General features: G+C 44.6%; 5 protein-coding genes across 9 annotated transcripts; 2 read left to right on the top strand and 3 right to left on the bottom strand.

Moving 5' to 3' along the window:
• Positions 1–11: 11 nt before the first annotated feature.
• Positions 12–1230, top strand: LOC6548302 (phosphopantothenoylcysteine decarboxylase). Its single transcript, XM_001975064.3, has 3 exons — positions 12–606; positions 678–817; positions 877–1230. Exons 1-3 carry the CDS (start codon positions 432–434, stop codon positions 1135–1137), a joined length of 576 nt encoding a protein of 191 aa, XP_001975100.1. The 5' UTR covers positions 12–431; the 3' UTR covers positions 1138–1230.
• LOC6548301 (cytochrome c oxidase assembly protein COX19) lies at positions 126–418 on the top strand. The gene has a single exon (XM_001975063.3). The coding sequence runs from the start codon at positions 128–130 to the stop codon at positions 410–412; it is 285 nt and encodes a 94-aa protein (XP_001975099.1). The 5' UTR covers positions 126–127; the 3' UTR covers positions 413–418.
• LOC6548303 (cyclic nucleotide-gated cation channel beta-1) lies at positions 1149–5729 on the bottom strand. 2 transcript variants are annotated; one of them, XM_026980201.1, is made up of 6 exons: positions 5609–5729; positions 5150–5237; positions 2881–4500; positions 2671–2820; positions 2178–2607; positions 1149–2117 (listed from the first exon to the last, which is right to left on the bottom strand). In XM_026980201.1, exons 2-6 carry the CDS (start codon positions 5174–5176, stop codon positions 1228–1230), a joined length of 3117 nt encoding a protein of 1038 aa, XP_026836002.1. In that variant the 5' UTR covers positions 5177–5237; positions 5609–5729; the 3' UTR covers positions 1149–1227. The 2 variants fall into 2 exon arrangements, with proteins under 2 accessions (XP_026836002.1, XP_001975101.1); XM_001975065.3 differs by lacking the exon at positions 5609–5729 and having other exon boundaries at positions 5150–5287.
• Positions 5730–6445: 716 nt separating this feature from the next.
• On the bottom strand, positions 6446–13302 carry LOC6548304 (high mobility group protein Z). Of its 3 annotated transcripts, none has more exons than XM_001975066.3 (3): positions 12987–13302; positions 6941–7151; positions 6446–6861 (listed from the first exon to the last, which is right to left on the bottom strand). In XM_001975066.3, the coding sequence occupies exons 2-3, from the start codon at positions 7091–7093 to the stop codon at positions 6679–6681; spliced, it is 336 nt and encodes a 111-aa protein (XP_001975102.1). In that variant the 5' UTR covers positions 7094–7151; positions 12987–13302; the 3' UTR covers positions 6446–6678. The 3 variants fall into 3 exon arrangements, with proteins under 3 accessions (XP_001975102.1, XP_026836075.1, XP_026836074.1); XM_026980274.1 differs by lacking the exon at positions 12987–13302 and adding an exon at positions 11295–11600; XM_026980273.1 differs by lacking the exon at positions 12987–13302 and adding an exon at positions 11299–11600.
• A 5261-nt stretch (positions 13303–18563) lies between these two features.
• On the bottom strand, positions 18564–20843 carry LOC6548306. Of its 2 annotated transcripts, none has more exons than XM_001975068.3 (2): positions 19984–20843; positions 18564–19308 (listed from the first exon to the last, which is right to left on the bottom strand). In XM_001975068.3, exons 1-2 carry the CDS (start codon positions 20329–20331, stop codon positions 18757–18759), a joined length of 900 nt encoding a protein of 299 aa, XP_001975104.1. In that variant the 5' UTR covers positions 20332–20843; the 3' UTR covers positions 18564–18756. The 2 variants fall into 2 exon arrangements, with proteins under 2 accessions (XP_001975104.1, XP_026836070.1); XM_026980269.1 differs by lacking the exon at positions 19984–20843 and adding an exon at positions 19477–19710.
• Between the last annotated feature and the right edge of the window lie 1150 nt (positions 20844–21993).

Raw genomic sequence — 21993 nt, 5'->3', positions numbered from 1 at the left:
AATTTGCCAATTTCTGGTTCTCAACTCCCTCTGGTCACACTAACCGGTTATTTACACAATTATTTCGTAATTTAAAGTCATATTTTATCAATGAATTAAGATAAGAAGCGCGCAGAACTATTCTCAAATGACTTCTCAGATCTACAGCCAGAAGAAGTTCGTGCCCACGCCGCCCGAGAAGGGTTCCTTTCCTCTGGACCACGAGGGTCTCTGCAAGAAACAATTCCTGCTCTACGCCAGTTGTCTCCGCAAGAACGCCCAGGATACGAGCCAGTGCCGCCAGGACGCCCGGAATTATCTGGCCTGCCGCATGGACAACAATCTTATGGAGAAAACCGAGTGGTCCAAATTGGGCTTTCACGACCAGAGCACCAAGAGCGATAAAAAAGCTCCGGAGGTCCAGAAGCAGTAGCCGGCATTGAGAAAGAACCATGAAACCCGAACGTAATGTGATGATAGCGGCCACCGGAAGTGTGGCCACCATTAAGTTAGCCCAGTTAATCCGGGAGCTCTCCGACGAGCGCCTGCCCTTCAAGTTCCACCTGAAAGTACTTATTACCGAATCAGCCAAGCACTTCTTTGAACTGGAGCAAATTCCCGAAAATGGTGCGTTGTCCTAATCTCCGGCCATATAAGGGTAATTTAAAGGATAACGAGCATTATTTTAAATATTGTAGTACCCATTTACCACAATCGCGACGAGTGGATCACCTGGAACAAGCGAGGAGATCCCGTGCTGCATATAGACCTAGGCAAGTGGGCGGATTTGCTGGTGATTGCCCCCCTCAGCGCTAACTCTCTGTCCAAAATGGCCACCGTAAGTTTAAGACCACATTTTGGACACACAGAATATTTTAATGTCTGCGTTTATTACAGGGGATTTGCGATAATATCGTCATGTGTGTGGTGCGGGCATGGGACCTTCAGAAGCCGCTGCTCTTCGCACCTGCGATGAATACTCGTATGTACGACCATCCAATAACTCGAGAGCAGATCGACAAGCTGATAAGTTGGGGCTATAAAGAGATACCCTGCATCTCCAAGACTCTGATGTGCGGGGATACTGGAAACGGTGCCATGGCAGAGGTTCCTACAATTGTGGAAGCGGTGCTATCTGCATTTCAGCCAAGTAACTAGTTAAATTCAAATGTTATACACACAAAGTTTATATCGCAGAATATTTTGTGACAATAGTTAGACAAATAATATGGAATTGGCTATGAACTCTTAGAGATCCACCACCTTCATGTCCTCCAGGGAATTGTTAGCCGATTGACTGATCAGCGCCTTCTCCGAATCCGTGAGGTTGATAAACTTGTGCTTAGACTTCAGCTCTTGCTGTATGGAAGATAGCAAATCTGGCGAACATCGACCCGGCTTCAAACTCTTTTGATCATGCGATTCGGCGGCGCCTGTGACCTCCATCTTGGGCTCCACAATGGTCTCCATCTGTACGGATTGGCGCTTACGGCGCATCCGCTTCGAACCTCTCGTGATGAGCACCACGGCGGGCGATTCAAACGGCAGCGCCTGGATAACTGTCTGCAGAAGTTTCGGCGCCGTCTCTGGTGTTTTGGGATTCCCGATAACCACATCTGCCTGGAGGGCACTGCGTGCTCGCTCTCGCTCCTCTTCCCGCTCCCTGGCTGCATTTTTCCGCATTAGTTGGCGTGCACGCTTCTTGAGAATCGCCTGGGCATTGGGATAGTAAGCAATGACCTCGTTAAGATCCGACTTGGACAGCACGAACAAGTTGGAGTAGCCTTTGGATCGGACATCTGCCGTTCTGCGATCCGCCCCATTGATTCCAAGCAGACTGATCTCCCCGAAAACGGAACCTTCGGTTAAAGTGGCTAGCACTACATCGCTACTGGGACCACCCATCACTTGAACCTGTCCAAGTTTCACGATATACATCTCTCTGCCCACCTCGCCCTTGCGGCAAACGAAATCTCCTGGCAGAAATGTGACTGCCCTTAGTTTTAGAACCAAGTCTCTGAGTAAGGCCTCTTCGCAATCAGCAAAGAGTTGTACCTTGGAGAGCGTTTGGATGTGCACGGAGATGGCGATATCGGTTTTCAAATTAATGGGCAAAGCATCCAATATGTTAGATTCATCTGCACAATATATAATCGAAATAAGTTGTTGCATCTGAAAAGTATTCCATTTCTACGAACCCAACGTGCGCTGCTGTTCCCATGTAAACTGGAACCACATCTTGACCCTTGACTGCACCTCCTGGGAGAGATTGAGGCGTCGCATGTACTCCAGTGTCTCATCCTCCAGCTGGCGATACTCATGCTTGTTCCTAGTGGCTGTCGAGATGATGTCCCTGATCTGACCGATGAGCAGAGCGAATACAAAAACGCCCATTAGCCAGGCCACCGTCATGAAGACGTACTCTCCCTGCCGTTCCGGTTTGGGATTTTTTCCTATCGAAGTGGCCGTCTTGGTGGCAAACGCGAAACACCTTACGTAGGGATGACCCTTGCCGCTGAAGACCCAACGATTCTGTCCCAGTCCCTGGTAGTCACTATAGGCGTAGTAGAGAGCAGCCGTGATGTGGATCATGTAGAGCATGTAGGTTAGGGTTTTGGCCACTCGAACCTATATATTGGAAGTGATATGTTTAGTTACACGCCATGTTTGGGGATACTAGAAATATCTTACGAAATGTGGAGAAGATATGACTCGATCCAAAAGGCGAAACACCTCCCAGAAGCTCTGAATCTTGAAGAACCGGGGAAAACGCAGCCAAACCGCGTGTGTTCCGAGCTTAAAGTATAATAGCTCCAGCGGAAGAAGGGCCAGAAGATCCAACTGGAATTCGAGTTACAAATTTGTAGTTTGCATTTTCAATTTAATTGTGAGTTAGCCCACCTTAAACTGCAGTTTTCGCATGTAGTTCTTCCTGGTGAGGTTCTTGTTTTTCACCCAAAATCCCTCAAAGAGGTACATAACCCGATGCTTGAAGAAGACCACATCCAGTAGGTATATAATGTCAGCACAAAAGTCACAGGCCAGCCAGATATTGGTGTTCTCCTTGGTCTGAAAGGGAAACGAGGCACGCAGCGGGATTACCCAGGCGTTATAAAGGAACGATAGCGACACAACGCATAGCCAGGAGATGTAGATCTTGCCCTGGGGATCTAGGGTACGCTCATCATTATTGGCGCCGCACAAGCTGGAGCAGAGCCACACATTGGACCTGGGAGTGTCCGCTTCGAAGAGTCTGCCGCGATGGGGCGATTGGCCTGCTGGCACCAGACGCACCTTGTGCTGCGGAGAAGGATGCAGACTCTTGGTCGGAGGCGGAGATGGCGAACTGACCGTGCTGCTGGACGAAGGAGTTGGTGGCAGCTCGATCCGCGACTTGACCTTATTTGCCCTGGCCGTAAAGCGTCGAACCAGATGACGGACCTGATCGCGGAGGAACTGCTGACCCTGGGAGTCCAAGCTACCAGCACTGCTAGGCTTGCGGTGATCCACATCCGAGTTCATTTCCGTGTTCGGCTCATCAACAGCCACTATCTCGCTCTCGTTTATCGAGGGTGTCCTTTGGGTTCGTTCGTTTCGATCTTCATTTTGAAGTTCCGGCGATTCGTTGTAACATATCTGCACATCCTGTTCGTCCTCGTCGATGTCAGGTTGGACTTGGACTTGATGCAGTGGTGAGTTCTTCTCCTCCTCCTCCTCCTTGGGCAGAACCACCTGGCCCGTGGCTGCGGCCAGTTCCTCCGCCCGCTGAATGGCAATGGGATCGGGTACGACCTCGGGAACAGCTCCTGGTAGAGGAACCATTTCGAAGCTCTCCTGCTCGAGCACTCTCCTCACACTATCCGGACTTACTAGGGGCTTCTCATGATGCAGTATGTGCTTGACCAGAGCGTGAGTGGCGCCCACATTGTTCTGATGCTCCGTGGAGTCCACACATCCAATTTTCCCATTCCTAAAGTACAATCTGGAGTGGTAGAACCGCGGACTTCCAGGACGATGTCTTCTGGGCGGCGCCTTGTAGGCATTTATTTTATAGGTAACCCTCTTCACCGGACTGGGGCACTTGTTCTCCTTGTTGGAGTACAGCATCTGCTCCTGCTCCTTCTCCCTCTGCATGAGCTCCTCGGTGGCACTGACGAACTGCTCGATCTCCTTCAGATCCTTGGTGATCTCCTCCAGACTGCGCCGCACCTGGGCCTCCTTTTCGCCCGGACTCGAGTAGCGGCGCGTGCTCTCCGGCTGCTGGTTGATAACATTCCGCATGAAGGCATGTCGCTCCAGTGTGTCGCAGAACTTGGGCTCCTTCTGCGACGATGAAGTGGAGGACGAGCTGCTCTGGGAGCCGGATGGAGCGACGGGTGAGGTGGCCATCCGCTTGAGAAGCGGGTGATTCGCCTGCGGCGGCTGGAACTCGTCGTAGGCAAAGTTCTCCAATATATTCGGGGATGACTTTAGCAGCGATGCACTCGCCTCCGGTTCGAGCTTCTCACTTTGGCGATTCACCTGCAAATGAGCAAATGAGCGAACGAGCCGCACGTTCAGGCGATTGAGGGTCGGTTTTAGAAATACACGCAAATAAAAACAAGGCGAACCAGCACGCAAATGCAATAAAAACAACAAAAGCGGGGGACAGTTTGTGTGCCTCGCATGGCAATTGCTCGAGACACCCGCACATCGGCGGCTTGGAGTCGCTGTAACGCCAAAAGCTCATCCACCAAACTATCCAGCTATTATGGAAGCAGAAGGAGTATTAAAACACAGGGTCGTGGACTCTACTTCTCAAGATCCTTGAACGGAAGTCCTGCCTGGGGCCATTCAACTTTGCCTGCTAATCCTATTGAAAGTGAAGGTCACAGTAAAAATATTCCTTGTATTTACTAACAGCAAATGGACAACAAGTTATAAACACAATACATCTTGTGCTCCTGGCTTTTAGGGATCTAACACTGATAAGAAACCAAATTATTCAGCCAGAAGTAATAATTAAAGCATAATTATCTCTGTAAGGATTTCATGATGTTTAAATAACAAGATTTCCTTCTTGCATTTCCTATTTTGAACGTACCATTACATTAGTTTCATTACATTCAATTTCATTAGTATAGGTCCAGAAATATATTATATATACTATACAGGATTGGATATGGCTTACCTTCCGAAAACGTGCCATGCTGGACATGGTGGTGACCGACCTGCCAGCGGACAAGTTCAGTGTCAGCGAAGAGTTCAGGGTCGTTAGCCTGTAATTAAGCAGGGGAAAGAAACGAGTTTAGCGCGGTGCGTGTTGCACACGGCGTATGATTAATGTGCTGGGTGGACACGCGAATCGCAGTGCACTTGACCCTATCGGGTGTTATCTACTCAGCTTATTACTTTTGTCTATTCATACGGTCCACGCACTATTGATTTTTCCAGCTGTTGCAACTTGTAGTGCGCCATTCGTATTTCCACTGCTGGCTTTTCTTTTGGTGCTGATAAGGAAAGTCAACAGGTGGTTGAAAATTGGTGAAAAATTTACCTGGACCACTACAGGTATTTAATTGCCACTAAAGTGTTTGCTTTTATTTAACACTCCTGTGAGTTGTGTCGGTAGCACTACCTCTAAACTTACTTTCACTACTTTTATGGTGAACCTATTTTTCGGCGGAGGACCTCGATCCTAGACAGAAAGTCACCAGCTGTCGATGCAGGGGAAGATAAACTGGTCAGCGAAACGCGGTACGTCTGTTTAGTTAGTCCAAACAATTTTAACGCAGGCGCTCTTTGCTTGTTTCAGCTACAGTGGTGCAAGAGCTATTGAAAGTGATCCAAACTTAAAAGGAGCGAATAATGAAGTGAATATTTTTTAAAACAAAACTGCTCAAATATTTATATCTGTCCTCAAAATTAATATTTAAATAAATTACTTAATACTTTTATAAATGATTACCTTTCAATTAACTTGTACCGCTCAAGTTTGCTGTGAATAAAAACTTATCCAGCTCCCAAACACCAAAGTAAATTCAATTCAAAACCTTGAGTTTTCAGAATTTTTATATATATTTTTTTTTAAATATTCCATTCAGCTCTACATTCACAATTACATATTTGTAATATTGGTTTTTTGTTTTCCTTTTTAAATTACATAATATATATTTAAATATATATTTATGTATACGGTTTAAAATGTATGTATATATATATAACTTTTTGCTCTCGAATCGAGGGACTCAAAATTCAAATAACTTGACGCGATCGAAAGTGGCTAAAGGGGGCGCGGGGAATCCCCCCTTTTGGGGGCAGTGGGCTGTATGTGTTTTTGTGGGGGGGGAGTGTCATACATATAGATACATTTATACGTACAAACCTAGAATATAAAGAACAGATGACTGGAAATAATGTGTGTGTGATCCTTCACATCTTTAACTTAGTCTTTATGGTTTATGCTGTGTGTTGGCATGTGTGTATCTGTGTGTGTGTTCGCATGTTTATGGATTTAGTGCATATTTAAAGATTTAAGGTCTTAATTCGGTTTTTCTTTGTTTTTTTCATATTTTTTTGTTGTTTGGTTTTTAATTAGGTTTTTTTCTTGGTTTTCATTTTTGTGGGTTTTCTTTTTTTGTCACTTAAAAAATTACATTAATAAAATGTATTTTAAAACTTATGCAGAAAAACGTTGCCCATTTCGGTGGCTGCAACCGTCTACTCGCTCTCGTCCTCCTCCTCCTCCTCGGAGGACTCTTTCTTCTTGGCCTTCTTGGCGGGCTTGGCGGCCGCCTTCTTTCGCTTCTTGGGCGCTCCCGAATCGGTGCCGCCATTGGCCTCGTACTCCTTCACCGCCTTGTTGTACTCCTCCTTCATTTTGATGGCCTTCTGCTCCCACTCCTGCGAAAAGGTAGCGATAACACCCCCCCGGAATCAGTAATCGTATTGCCATTTGCATCGGCGTGTTGCCTCTACTTACGGTCTTATCCTTCAATCCGCGCCAGAGCTCTCCGCCCCGCTTGGCGATGTCTGTCACCTTGCTGCCGGGATTATCCTTCTTGATCTGTTCGCGGGTCTCGTTGAGCCACAGCATGTAGGCGGAAAGAGGACGCTTCGGGCGATCTCCACTCATTTTTCTGGTCTAATTCGACTGCTTGCACGGAATATATCTAGGCTGAGCACTTAAGCAGCTGCAAGAGGACAAAGTATTCATTGAAAAATCATAATAAAGACTTGATAAATATATATTTAAAAATCAGTTTAAGTATTTCTTATTTAAAATTCTAATTTAAAATTTCCCTGAGGCAAGCAACAACTGTTCGCAATTGGGCTTAATTTAAATCACAGACAACTGCATATGTTTTCCTTTTGCAATAATTGCATTTTGGGCAGGCATTAATTAAATATGCCGGTCGCGGTGAAACGACCCCTGGCTTTGACCCCGCCCCTTTTTGCCGCCCGTTGCCGGCAACGCAAATGAAATACTTTTGATACATAATCCTTGCGGCTTTATATAACCCCCCACATAATGGCTATTTATGGCAGCAATATTTCCAATTAATTGCGGGTGTCGATTTCTTGTACATATGTACTTAATGGGCCACCACATAAGACTTGCATTTACATATACACAGAGGTCAATGACCACTAGTGAGTGACTCTTTGTTTTTGCACCGGACTTTAAAGAGCCCCAGCGCCTTAGCAAATCAGCTGGGAGATGGGCATGCAAATGAGGCGACAACGATGACGACGACGACGTCGACGACGACACTCTGCCCCCCAAAACAACAGCCATGAGCCATGAGCCATGCACTTGACCCAAATCCAGGAATTCAGCGCAAAATGCACGACAACGAGACATCGACATCGACATCCACATCCACATCCACATCGCAGTCGACATCGCGGGGGCAGGGAAAAGGGGAGCCGACGGAGGAGCATAACAACGTGAATTGGGTTAACAAACGACTCGAAAGCGAAGGAATCTGCGACCTGAGAAGCCGAGTGGGAGGCAGGAGATGGCTGGACGAGTGGCGCATCAATCAGGCAGCCGCCATCGCACATCGCACATTGCAGATTGCACAACACCATCGTTTGGCCAACGGCTGGGGGATATGTCCCACTCCCACCTCTCACATACATATTCGTATCTGCGTATCCTGTGTCCGGGTGCAACAGGAAAACGGCGGCAAAATTGTTGCTAGACACAGACACACGCGTCCACCAGATACACGGATGATGGCTGGCGGACGAGGCTCCGCACATTGCGGCAACACGTGAAGCAGCCAGGATTCCAGCGCCCTATTCTCCCCCTCTGTATCTATATACACATATATATAGATATGTATATTTTCCTTTGCAAGTGGGGGTCCACCTAGAAAATCGAAAGCGAAAACCATTTCCCATTGGTGCGATTGTATGTGCATAGTTGGCTGCGTAAATATACTCGTACATATCTGTATCTGTTGTTCTGCACTGCGAGCTTGCTGAAAGCAATTTCGAGTCATAACAAAGTTTAACGCTTATTTTAAGAGACCCCTGCTTATAAACTGTACTTCCTAGCTTTATGATGCACATCACACAAATGCTGAATTCTCAAGAATCAAAGATAAATGAAGTTATAACAATATTTCAATATAGTTTGCATAGGAAATACTAGGAAACTTATGAACCAAAAGAACGATAACAAAATACTTTACTATATAACTATAAAAAAAATTATTGTTCATAAGTTGAGCTCATAATTTCGCTAGTTGACTGGCAACACATCCATGTTCTTCTATTATTCAGCAGCATTACGCATACGCAGCGTTGGCAACACGGCACATTACGCATACGCAGCGTGTTGCGGCTGCCACTTGTGCATGTGGCATAATGAAAACCCAGACTAACGACAAACAGAACCCACACAAAAGGCGCACAAAGCATATTAAACGGAATACAAAATAAGGAGCTGCGGCAAAAAACGCAAATCCTTTTCAGTGGAAAATACAGCACAACTGTCATTTTGCCGATCTAAAATTGAAAAGCAGTGCGTCGACGGAGGCAGCGACGGCGGCATTGGCAGTGGCAGCAGCAGCGGCAGCGGCAGCGGCAGCGACTGCAGCAGCAAATGAGGCAGCGGCGTCGCGTTGACGTCAACTGAGAGACAACTGACAACGCTTATCTGGTCGCCTCTATGTGTTTATGGCGTGTGTTTTTAATGCCACCCGGCCGGAGGAGAGACTTTCCGTGCAGCACCACCAGTACAAATAGCAACCACCGTGCCACCGTGCCACCGTGCCGCCGTGCCACCGAACCACCGAGTCCATCCGAAACCACCCAAACCGCCCAGCAAAACCCAACGAAGTATTGGCTTGCCTGCAGCAGGAAGCTTGTGCGCAGAACCAGCATTTTAGGGTAGATACTTTCCCAGGGATTTGCGCACTGGATGGCCTCTATGTGTTTTTCGCTGGAGAGCGTGGAACGCACAGTGGTGACTTTTAACGAGGGGATACATAAGGCCGTTAATGCGCTCGCTTAATGGGCCTTCCTTCTGCCGCTCCGGTTTCGCACAGTGTACAGTACAGTCGTGGCGCAAATCAAAGGGTAGGTAGGTCAACACGTTAGCCAAGCAGATTGAAAGTGGAACGCTAGATGGCGCCATGCTTCTATTCATAAATTACACAGAATATCAATGTCATGGCAGGATTAATTCTTGCCAATGGACGGATTTCAAACATTTAAGGTATGTTTTTTTCGAAAAATAATAAAACTAAAACTAAGGTTGATGATGCATTCAAGAGTCTGGATTAAAGGTAGTAGCCCTTTGGAGCTCCACTAGCAGCGATAGCGCGGCGCACAATGTGATATCAGAAAGCTGAGAAGAGCGGGTATGATCGCCGGTGGGTGACTTTGACGGACCTCAGAACAACTAGCGCTATCTGCGTTAGATTAGCCCGTAGTTGCATTCGATTTGGAACACGAAGCAGCGCAAAAGTGGCGCGAAAAGCGCTTCGTAACTGTAAATGCCCCCTAGAAGCTGTAGCTCAGCGGCTATATCGCGCTGGCCCTCTCTCTCTCCTTATCGGTGTGTTGGTTTTTTTCTGCTTGTGTGTGAGTCAGTGGGGGGACTGAGTAACAAAACTTTTGGCGCCATTTTTAGTCTGCACTCGAGAGTGCAGCACGCAAAGCGCTAGAAAATAACAACAAGACAGTCACGCGGAAGAACAAAACTAATTCAGCGAATAGCAATCAAATGACGAGTCAAAATAGGGTGAAAGATTGCCCAAATAGGCGTACAGATCCAACAGGATCAGCCAGGCTCCTGTACAGCAAACATTATACGGGAATGCATCGTGTGCCAAAAGGTGCGCCTGACTACCCCAGCAAAGCAGGATTAGCCGCGCAAGGACCAAGTGGAAAAGTGCAAAGTGCCAGGCCTACAGGCTGTGGCCAAGAGAAGCCGCAGGCGGCGACAGGTGGGTGGACAGCGGGTGGCCAATTCCCGAAGGCGAGAACCAAAGCCGATCAGAAATCAAGAGCCCCAGCAAGCAGGTGCGACTGGAAGTGACTTGCACTGGGGAACGCTCCACGGGCAACAACAAACTACACTGGCCAAACCGAAACTTGATCGAAGTATGCAGTTACAAAAGATGTAGAAATGTAAGCCTACAAATAATTCGTTTCTTGCTGCAGTTTTTTAGGTAAGCTGCTTGTTATTAAGTTAATTTTAAATATAATGAAATTAACAAATTTATAAGCCAATCGCTTATAAGCTGTAATCAGCGATTTCGCATTCACCCTTCAAAACACTGACTAACTCAATAATATTGTGGTTAAATCAAACTACCTCACAGATCAGCATTAATTTGCATGTCAACGTCGATTTAATCAATTAAACTTTTAGCTTTACCTATAATTTCGTTTTCGCCTTCATGTAAAAACTGCTGCTAAAGAAAACTAAAAAAAAAGGTTTTCAATTTGTATAACATAAAACCAAAGTGAACATCAAGCTAATGTGCACCTAATTGTTATCAATTATTAACCATATTGCAATTTCATCACGGAACAACCATTAGTTGTGATTAATTATTTAAATACAAAAACGCACTGCAAACTACCAGCTAGCACATGATTTAAATTCACTCATAGGCCTAAAAACTCGCTGAAGCCTTGTAAACGGCGATTAAATGTGTAAATACTCGTACATAACCGAATAAATATATTCACGCGCACATGATTTCACTTGAGTCGAAGATTAATATGCCTGACCGACTAATTTGACGACGAGTGTAAATGCGCCTGGCCAGCAAAGTGCAAAAATCGTATGAAAAATGCCCATATCTACGTACGTACTTTGCCTTGTCGCTGTGCTTCTGCTGCGCTCTTCTTGGCCCGAAACGTTGTTCAGATACTTGTACTGGATACCGAATACTGGATAGTGGATACTGGATACTAGGTGCTTGGCGCTTGCCTGTGAAAATTGCCTTGCACGAACTGAACTGAGACTGAAACTGAACAAAATGTACTGGGCTGGCTGGCTGGCTGGCTGCCTGGCTGGCTGCTACTGCTACTGCGAGCGTCTATAGGCAAGCGAACTGAACTGAAATTCAACTGAAGCAGCTGTACCAGGCAATGGCCATACAAGCTATACAGAAACCCAACCAAACCGAACCGAAACCGAAACAGAAACACACATAGAGGCGAGCGGCAGAGAGAGAGGGGGCATACACAGCACACACAGCACACAGCACAGCACACAGCACAGCACACAGCAGAAGCAAAAGCAAAAGCAAGGCAGGAACGGCGACGAACAACGAACAGCGAGACCATCAAATAGCACGGAGTACGTACGTACAGGCAGGCCAAAGCAAAAGTATCTGTATCTGAGAGGCGAGCAACCCGGCCAGCCAACCAACAAGCAGGGCACATCGGGGGTAGGCGACTGTATGCGCACAGTGGCGGGCCTTCGGGTGTGCACGGCTCACGCGAGGCGGACACATTTGCGTGGTCGCACACTGGTGGGCCCTCCAATTAGAGGAACAGCGCATGCACAGTACAGGCACAGAATATTGAAAGTGCATGTTTTGGGCTATTCAAGTGAATTGAGATATGACTGCGAACCTTACAAAACAACATTTTAAAGCTGTCCCAGAGGAAATATATATTTTTTTAAATTTTCTAAAATTGAAAATTTAGTTTCCCTTGAAAACGACCTCGGTACGAACCCTACCAAGGCTTATCGCAAAGCAAGCACCCTAAAATTGAATGAGACGCGCATGTTCCGACTATTTTTGCCGCGACTGTACCCTGTTTGTTCATATAAAAAGCATGGAGCTGTGAGAACGAATTGCCAGTAGTATTTGGCGGCGCCGCTTTCCCCTCTCCGCACACACCACCCCCCACCCCCCACCGCCCTATCCATCCCATTTAATACCCCAGAGCTCGTCCAAAACGTCGTCACTGCCGCCCACCTGTACCGCCCACCTCGTCCCGCAAAAATTAAAAAATAAAGCACTCCTATTTCAGCACTACCAATTACACATCACCAACGCCATCAACATCGCCCCTTGGCCATCATTCGGTTCGTTAGAAATTCGTTGGCAAACTAAAGTTTTGTTGGCCATTCCAGAAAATATTTAACCTACAATATTGATTTGACATTTACATTTAAATCGATTGAGTAATCAGCTAAGCCAATCAGCTCGCACACCCGACGCGTCTGCATTTCAAAAAATAACCGTCAATATTTCGCGCGCGCCCTCCATTCAAAATTTCAATTCAATACGAGCACGATGTGGACGAAAGCTAAAGCCACCTAACCAAAAGGCGAAAGCAATGTGGCTCTGGCTCTGGCTCTATGTGGGCCCAAGTAGTAAGTAGTAGAGTGTATGGGCCACGCCGTGGCAGCACAAAAAGAATTGGGTCGTTTGGTTTATTTAGCAAAATTTATATAATAAACGGCCATCGTGGCAATATTATTTGGCCAGATAATTGAGGCTAAACAATAACGAATCAATCGTAGTGAAGCACTTGACACTCACCCGTATGAAAATGTCGCGTAATTTGCGTTTTAATTGCGGCAAATCGGTAAAAATCTGCTCGATTTTGGTTCAGTTGCTGCTCCGTTCACTGTATAAAATTTTCTTTGCACTGAATGCCCAAGTCGCTTGAGCGTACGTAGTACAGCTTTTGCCTTTGCCTTTGCAATATGAAATACACAGCGTAGAGTGAATGCCAGAGCCCAGAGCCATACGGCCATACGCCATATAGCTCGAGTACGACGCAAACGCAGGCAAACTGCTGGATGTCGCTGTGTGCGTGGCGAGTATCTGTGTATCTGTGTGCTCGCCGCTCGCTGCTGGCGCTGCTGGCACTAGCACTGCCACTCACAGATACAGAACGTTTCCCTATCGGTGTGTATCTGGCCTGGCTGGCGAATGTGGCAGTGTGTGTGGGTTTTGCTTTGGCTCTGCTGGGTTCGTTCGTTCGTTATATGAACACACAGCACGCCAGAGCAGAGCAGATGGACGGCACAGGAGGCGGATGAGGTGGAGGCGGAGGCGGAGATGGACGTGGAGATGGAGGTGGAGGTGGAACGGCAAGAGCGCAGAGTCAAAGCATTGAACATGGCCGCCTGGTCTTGGTCTTGGTTTGGCCTGACTGGCCTGCGGTTCGCTGTGAACAGTCTCTTTCGACATATTTTGTCCGCTTTTCAGTGGAATTTTGGATGGTTTTATCACTAACATGGGGTTTACTGGGTATGAGAAAGATTAGGAAAAACATTTATCCCACGAATGGCATTCAAATTTTTTAAGTATTTCATTTTAATATGCGCTTTTCCGGACATTTTCTGCAAGCAATCATTAAAATAATAGTAGTTTCCTCCGTTTTTAGTTAAAAAATTATATATTTAAACTTTATTGACTTGTTGTGGGTATGGGGAAATTTTGGAAAAACATTTTGCCCCGCAATGGTATTTAAATTGTTCAATATTTAATTAAGGAAATCTGAAACTTAGACCTTTGTTTGCTAGGAACTTAAAATGAAACGTACAGAGTATGGAAGAGTGTTTGGAAAATATAAATCACACGAATTAGACCTATTAATTTTCTTGTATGGAAATTCAATATGTATAATTTATTCAAAATTTTTTTTATTTAATATTAATATTTGTACATTATTATTTAAAACTTCTGTTTAGACTGACTGTTTCTAATTGATTTGGCTGTGATTCTTATAATTGCATCTTGGAAAAATAAATGCTATAAGCGATTTGAATGAGAAATATATTTTTTAAACACTGCAAAATGTTTAGTGTATTGTGTATAAAAATTTATATATGTTTTTTCTACGAATTAACTTAATTAAGCAATGATATGATGATATGATATGATATGATATATGATATGATATTATGTTATAACAAAACTCCTAGAGCTTAATTTATTATATATATTTGCGAAGGCTAGGCAAAAATTGTAAATGGTGTATGAACATCTACAAAAGAATATTAGCCATATATTCAGGAAAACTATAAAAAATTAAATTGTTTTTTTACAAAAATCTACAGCAAAAAGATAAATAGATAAATTTTTAACAAGTCGACAGATTGGACACGGCCTTAAAATTACAACAATCATTCATAGGCGAAATGATATCAGAGTTGTTCCAAATGGCCTTATCTAATCGACGAAAGTGACAGCGGAAATTCTGCCGATGAAAAAGCGCACTCCTCGAGTCGACCAGACCCGCGTGTTTTTCGTCCACCAGTATCTCGCTCTGTAGACCGCAGTACAGCACGGCTGTAGCTACAGCTAAATACGAAAATACGTACCGAACGAGTCTCTGAAGGGGAGTCGGTGCGAGCGAGACGGGGCTGAGGGTGCGAGGGAGACGGAGAGGGGCTGAGGGACTGAGGCGGTCGTTCCACATACGCGACTGGGTGTGCGACTGTATCTGAATCGGTCGGATTGTGAATCTGAATCTGTATCTGCCCGAGTCCGAAGCAAAGGCAAACAGCACACGAAACCAAAGAACCCGATTCGTTTGGGCGTAGGGTATGCGAAAATGCAGTGGAACAATCCGAGTGCGTCTAATGATGAATCGCTCAACGGATTAACCAGATTTCAGATTTGTGATTCCGTGATGCAACTGCCACTGATAATTTCGCATTGGTAAAATATGAATATGGTCACTTTGAAGTGGCATTTATTTAAATATCCCTAAGATAAGAAATGTGAGATACAAAGTAGCAAGTCAGTTCATAAAGTTCATTGGAAGATCGTTACATTTAGCATGCTCTTTGTTTAGCAAAGCCTATTATCGCACCCTTAAATATAATACTTTTTTTTACCACACAAGATTAGGAACATAAATATTGTAGGATCTAGAAAAATGCAAATATCTTTCCAAAATGTGTTGCAACTGTATTCCTTGATGGGACTAACAAGGTAACGTATTTTACAGATCATTGACCTCAACCCAAAACAGTTTGGGGTGCCTAAAAGGGGTTGCTTTGCAGCATACACAACGTATCTTTGGGGTGTACCGATATCCGGAAAATATAGCATAATTTCTAAATCCAGAAATGCACATATTTTGCTTGGCCCATTGGTCCCACCGTGCCAGTGGGTCGGTCGATTATTATGCTTGTTTGTCGTCTCATTTCAGCCGTGTGTCTGTGTAGCCATAGCTTCATAGTATGAAGCCAACGGCCCGGCCGACGGATGACATCGCCGGGGGATGGTGGGGTACAGTGGAGTGGAGTGGAGTGAAGTGGGCTGGTGGGGTTGGGTGGGCTCTGATGTTATGGCTCGGTGTTGGTTTCGTTTTCGGTTTTGATACCCAAGCGGGCTGCAGTCGGCGGACCGACGCGACTGCCGGCGACTTTCGGTGGTGGCAATTGTCGGCCAGGAGTGGCCGTGGATGAGGGGCAGGCCGGGGTCTCCAGCCGCTCATCGGGAGGAGCATGCAGAAACGAGCCAGCTAACGAGCCGGGCGAACTGGCGACGCTTCATCGAATCGAGGACGGACGCATGAGGCGCACATTTCGACAGGATGTGGATATAACGAGCCTGCATGCGTATGTACTTGGATGTGCCAGCGCTATGGTGAGCAATCCGATCGAAGGATGGATGCTCTGCGCGGTGTACATCTTCATTTGTTCGGTACTAATATCACCATACCCAATATTTTAAATTACATATGCCTTACTTACTATAAGGTTTCTAACTGCAAAGTTGTAATTAAACAGCACTAAATGTGTTACCAAAATTGGAATATGGTTAATGGGAACTTAAGGAACCACAATGGATCATCGGGCATGAGGTAGAAATAGCTATGAAACACATGCGTCTTGCCTGCCACATTCTGCTGCAACTTTTTCAATTTGGTAATGGCTGAGGAGTAGAGAAGGCCTCGGACCTTTTTGTGTCTACTAAGCATTCCTCTATGAGATCCTTGGTGTCTGGGTCTTCCTCTTTGCTCCTACCTCCGACCGACCCCGCTTACCCAGCTTAGGTTGATTCCTGCTGCCTGGACGTGGACATGCCACACAGGAATATGGACTCCGGCTTCACGTTTATTCGGTTTAGTAGACGAATATGTGCGGATTGCAGGGTCGAGCAGTTTGTGCCTTTCATGGAACTGAGCTGCGTGAGCTGCCTTGAGTAAGTGAATGTTGCAACACACACACATCAGCACTCCTGGCATATCCTTGTGCAGACAATCAGGAGACTGAAGTACTCGCAGCAGGATGCAGGCAAACTACCCAGGAACAGGGGATACGGTATACGGCACACGGGGCACTTGTTGTTGCCGCTCCACAACGTTGCATCGTCTTTGCCCATCCTACGCGAACAAATATGCTTGGCATATGGACTAAATGTACTTGGTTCTGCCTTTACGTTTCATGAAGGGCACTACGGCTCCGAACGAAGATATCTCTTTGGCGCCACTTTTTGTAGGGGATCGTTTAGTGGTGAATAAAATGGGGTTAACGAAGTTATGATTTCGCGTTGAAATTGTTCATGCAGTAAATAAGAAGTAGAGCTAATTCCTTTTAACGCAAATTTTAGTTACTAAGTTTTTAAGTTGGAAATATGGGGGTTAAGCAGAAGGCTTTTCCGTTTAATGCGAGTGAAAAGTTTCATTCCTTAGAGATTAGTTGTGTGCCGCTGAAGGATCCGAGATTGGGCAGTGAATAATACCTATTTTACGGCTTGGATCCAGTACGTTCCGTAAGCTTTTAATAACACAGCAGGTGATTCAAAACCTGAGGTACACCCCGATTCACTTATGTATATCGCTCTCCTTTCTGGCTCGGATTCTCTTTCGATTTCCGTTGCTGTTTCTGTTTCTGTTTTTTGCTCCCACCTTCCACGGGTTTCGTTTCTGGCGAACAGCTGATGGGGCTGCATGTGCGCCAAAAAGGGGAAATCGGGGCGAAATCTGGGGAGCAGCTCGCTAAATAATACGGTTAACGATGGCCCGGCGACGCGTTGTTGTTTTGTTGGTGTGTTAGTGTGTGTTTTGGATAGAGCTTGCCGGTCGCTAGCAACAACGAGCACGGGTTGGGAGTGCGAATCCGAATGCCCCACGCCACACGCCCACACTCCCCATGCCCCATCGGCCTCCACGGCCAAGTTCAGTATCTGTATCTTCGGCACATTCCGTGGGGCCTATTGTTGCACCACCAGGCAGTGGCAAAACCAACACGAGCAACAGGATTCACTCCCATGTGACCCAATTTAAAGCGGGGCTCTAAAGTGCAACACTACTCACTGCCCAAACACATGTGGGTGTTTGGTGGTCCTTAGAGCCTGGTTCGACTTTCAAGTAATTAAAACTTTTGCGGTGATTAATTTACAGAACTGAAAATGTGTTCACACCTCGACAATGGAAATTAGTTTAATTATTACTATTTATTAAAAACAAAATAAGTCATAAGTTAACTGTTTTATACCCGTTACTAGATTACTAGAGTACTAGATTCATTGAAATGTATGTAACAGGTTGAAGAAAGCGTTTCCGACCCCATAAAGTATGTATTATTGATCGGGATCCATCTGTTTTTCCCTTCGTGTGAACGTCGAGATCTCAGGAGCTATAAAAGCTAGAAAGTTTAGGCAAGCAGATTCCATAGAGATAGCGATATGCCAGATTTTTTGATAACGCGTTCGTAGTGTGCTTCGATATTAAATACTTACTCCTGCATCGCTTGAACATAGAATTTCCATTAAGTATAACTGCTTAGAACAAAATTTGCTCAGTGCACCCAGAGTCTGATGTCATTTTAGCCGATTTTCGGTGGTTCGCTCTCTTAGTTGTCTTGCTGTGCAATGTACAGTTTTGCTTTCTCCCGCTCGCAATGTTTTTGCCGCCTTGCTTCTCTGCTTTTCTTTCGGCGGCACAGTGAATGCTCGCAAATGGAAGCCACTGAATAATCCGACTTAAATGAAAAGTCTGGTGCAAAGTGTGTTATCGTTAAGATGAATTATATTAAAGTTTAGTTTAAATTTAAATTCGTACTAATACTATCTTAATACTATCTTAAGTAATACAATGTTTTGGACTTTGTATGATGTGATATGAACATACATTTTAATTTTCCAATATTCATTTTTTTGTAACTTATATATTATATGAGGTTGCTTCGTCATTGAGTTTAACGCCATATGGTACTTAGTGTTTTCCAACAAGAACACAGCACAAGAGCCTTGTAAATTGAGCAATCAAAGATGTTTTGCCAAAAGTTATATTCACAGATTCATTTTAAGGAATGTAATCTCAATAATTTACAAAACATAGATTTCAGTTAAATAACATATCCATATCGACAGGATGGCCGTTAATCTTACGACGCTCCATAGAGAGCATATACTGGATTTTCGACTGCATTACCATCGCACTGGCCAATGGCATATTCCGGATTTGCGCGGCAACGCTCAAGCCAAAGTAGGTGAACTCGTCCTCGCCTCGCATTCCAACTCCGAGTCCAACTCCATTCGCCCGTCCAGCTACCGATGATCCCAGACCCAATCCCAGGACCTCACTCTTTTCAGAAATGGAGCAGGCTGTCGACAGGGGCAATGGCATCTGAACAGGGACTTGGGCTGGAAGTCCTGGTGAATTGATGTCTCCGATCTTGGGCAGGGAAGGCGGCGGAGTGGGAGGTTGATCCATGGGCATGGGTGCTGGCAGAACAGTAAAAAGGGACGAGGGTGTGGGATCCAGTGGCCTCTCGGGGCCGGAAAAATCATCAGGATCAGGCTTAATCTCCGTCTGTATCTTAATCGGCTTCAGTCTGGTAAGTCGAATCTGTAGACGCCGTAGTTGTGGAGTTGTTGCTGTTTCCAACTCATTCTGTAGAAACAAATACAATATGACATAGTTATTTATGTTATCATTTATACATGAGAAAACTGGAACTTAATGTTATGAATGAAAACCAGTCAGCAAACGTCCCGTAGACATCTGTAAACTAACTAACTATAACAAATTTCAATATGGTTCCATACAAACCAATCCTACCGCACAATGTGTTTTCATATTGATTAAATTAGTGGATCGCGCTATTTTGTCCGCTATGTGGGCATATAGGAATACTACTACTGCTTCAAATTTGTCACAAAATCTTTTTCAAAGCTTATTATGTTTGATCTCACAGTGGGCCACAAAAAATATTTGTCGAGGAATATTTTCGGTTGCAAAGATACATACATATTACTGCTGTGATAGAATTACCATTTCTCATACATAAGCATTAATTGTGTGTGCTTTTCATTTTCAGTTTCTCAAAATGCTGAGTAAACAAGTTGCGGAGATCAAAAAGGTTTATTCCTTTCTATTATTATTAACTTTTAGAGTGTAAGCTATTTTTGCTGGTACCAGAATCCTCTAATTTATTTAAATTGAGAAGCTTGGCAATGAGTCTATAAATCTTATTTCAAAATAAGCTCAACAATTAATGTCCTAGATCTTATTTGATCTTATTTTGATTTGAATCCTACAAATCTTCGAATCATAATAATCCCTTACCGTGTCCAAGAACTCTGCCAAAAATCCGTGAAGTGGGGCAAACCAGGGCGTCTTTGGCTGATATCCCGGAATAGTTCTGATCTTCTTCAGCTCCTGGTGGTACCCAGTACGGAGATTCTTGATCTTCATCTTGACGCCCTGGATGGTAAGACCTGATTCGTATGGTTCTATACCAGCATTGATCCCGGACTGAATTCGCCGATAGGCGGCGTTTCGAGCTCGACGCAAATAGGGTCGCTTGTTCCAGAGACAAGGCTCCCGGCCGTAAAGCTCTACGAACTTGACCGTACGCTCATCCGAAAATCGATAGGGTAGTCCCACCACGCCGGGCGGTACAGCACTATTCATGGTCGTCTTGAATAAATGATATTTTTTGGTAGTGCTTTCTATTTTTAGAAAACCCACTTAGGCAATGGTCCCTCGTGCCAAAAAGCACAAAGGGAAAAGCACAAACGATAACCACGTCGAGCAACTGCTGCTCCCCAACTGACGATGTACATTTTGCTTTCTGCTTTTCTACTGCTTCTCTCCACCTCTCTCTTGCTGTTTCGCTCATGTGATGATGTTTCTTTGATGCTTTTGCTGTGTGCTTCTGCAAGTCTGCTTTCATAAAGCACAAACGACAGGAATATAAAACTGATGTTGACTAGAAACATTAAAATTTAACGAGCTGGCGAAGGAAACGACCGTTTAGATCCGCGGTCCTTGCCTCCGAATACGTATGTACACCTCTGTACAAGTTTGAAAATAACAACATCCAAACAACATCAACATCCAAAATCCCAAAAAAGCTAGTAAACAACGGTTTTTCAAGCATTGCCAAAGCAAAAGCGAATGAATGTGCTGACGAATTGCTTTGCTGCTTTTGCGAGCGAAAGAGAGCGCAGGTCCGTTATTCGTGTTTGAGAGGCGCTCTTTGAACACAGTGGCGGATTCAAAGTTCCGTCTTCCGTTCCGTTATTCCGATTATACTTATGGGTTTTTCTCCCATCAAAAAAATGAAAACATATTTGTTCATATACACATACGTACATAAAAAATAACGGACATATAGGCGTTTACGCACGTGCATATGTATGTAAAAAATAAAGCTGAATTGAAGTTGTCTTGCCTCTCTTTTTGTGCTTATCAAATGGAGAATCGGAGAGGGATCGCACATTAACAGCAGCTGTTAATTAACAGAAAGCATTTGGCTCGCCCATTTTGCTTTAATAATGCAATTTCTGGATTTCGAAGCAGATTTTCCCTCATGCAATCTGTGTGCAACGGAATGCAGTTTCTTCCTTCAGGTAGGTTCCATGCTTGTTCGTCTGCCCTTTGCTCTCGCCCCTTCGCTTTTCCTGTTTCATCCTTCGCTATTGTGAACTTGCAACAGCGCGTGACATCGTTATCCTTTGTGCCTCCAGGAGGAAAAACTGCAGCAACGATTCTGAGATCCTTTGTTCCCGTTTCTGGGCATTTACGATTTGATTGTGGGAAAACGGCTTGCTGCATCTGCCTCTGAAAATCTAGCCGATATGTAACGGTTGTTTCCCTATAAGGATCTTCTGCACATAGTATTTAATTTTACTTCACACCACAGTTTCATGGTCGTGTTTATTTAATTATATAGCAGTACTTACGTAAATTATATATATATGTTATATTTTATATATATAAATTATATATAAAATGGTAATTAATTAGTAAGGAATAATATTTATTTTGTGCCAGAAAAATCAAGCAAGAGTGCATTTTTAATCTAAAGTGAGGCAAAGGAAGAAAATTCTATTTATTTATTATAGGGTTAGAATAAGAATCCAGAAGTTTGATTCACTGTAGGGTTAATATAAGAATCCAGAAGTTGGATTCACTGTAGGGTTAATATAAAGTTAACGAAAATCTTAGGTAGATTGACAATTTTTTTTTTTTAATGTGTGTATTATTAATGGTACCTATTTTTTGGCATATAATTTTTGGCGCCATTTTTAAAAAGCGACCCTCGTTCTTTGTGGTATGCTCAACTGTGGT

The sequence above is a fragment of the Drosophila erecta genome, unplaced genomic scaffold, assembly GCF_003286155.1.
Source record: "Drosophila erecta strain 14021-0224.00,06,07 unplaced genomic scaffold, DereRS2 tig00000092-arrow-pilon, whole genome shotgun sequence".
In the NCBI taxonomy this organism is placed as follows: Eukaryota; Metazoa; Arthropoda; class Insecta; order Diptera; family Drosophilidae; genus Drosophila; species Drosophila erecta.
Note: the sequence above shows the minus strand (reverse complement) of the source record. Positions and strands in the feature narration are given on the sequence as shown.

Coding starts and splice junctions, on each gene's coding strand:
- LOC6548301 (XM_001975063.3), top strand. CDS start 128: ATGACTTCTCAGATCTACAGCCAGAAGAAGTTCGTGCCCACGCCGCCC.
- LOC6548302 (XM_001975064.3), top strand. CDS start 432: ATGAAACCCGAACGTAATGTGATGATAGCGGCCACCGGAAGTGTGGCC. Junction 607..677: donor GGAGCAAATTCCCGAAAATG/GTGCGTTGTCCT, acceptor TAAATATTGTAG/TACCCATTTACCACAATCGC. Junction 818..876: donor CTCTGTCCAAAATGGCCACC/GTAAGTTTAAGA, acceptor CGTTTATTACAG/GGGATTTGCGATAATATCGT.
- LOC6548303 (XM_026980201.1), bottom strand. CDS start 5,176: ATGTCCAGCATGGCACGTTTTCGGAAG. Junction 2,608..2,670: donor TCATATCTTCTCCACATTTC/GTAAGATATTTC, acceptor TCCAATATATAG/GTTCGAGTGGCCAAAACCCT. Junction 2,118..2,177: donor GGAACAGCAGCGCACGTTGG/GTTCGTAGAAAT, acceptor TATATTGTGCAG/ATGAATCTAACATATTGGAT.
- LOC6548304 (XM_001975066.3), bottom strand. CDS start 7,093: ATGAGTGGAGATCGCCCGAAGCGTCCTCTTTCCGCCTACATGCTGTGG. Junction 6,862..6,940: donor GCGGATTGAAGGATAAGACC/GTAAGTAGAGGC, acceptor ACCTTTTCGCAG/GAGTGGGAGCAGAAGGCCAT.
- LOC6548306 (XM_001975068.3), bottom strand. CDS start 20,331: ATGAATAGTGCTGTACCGCCCGGCGTGGTGGGACTACCCTATCGATTT. Junction 19,309..19,983: donor TGGCAGAGTTCTTGGACACG/GTAAGGGATTAT, acceptor TTGTTTCTACAG/AATGAGTTGGAAACAGCAAC.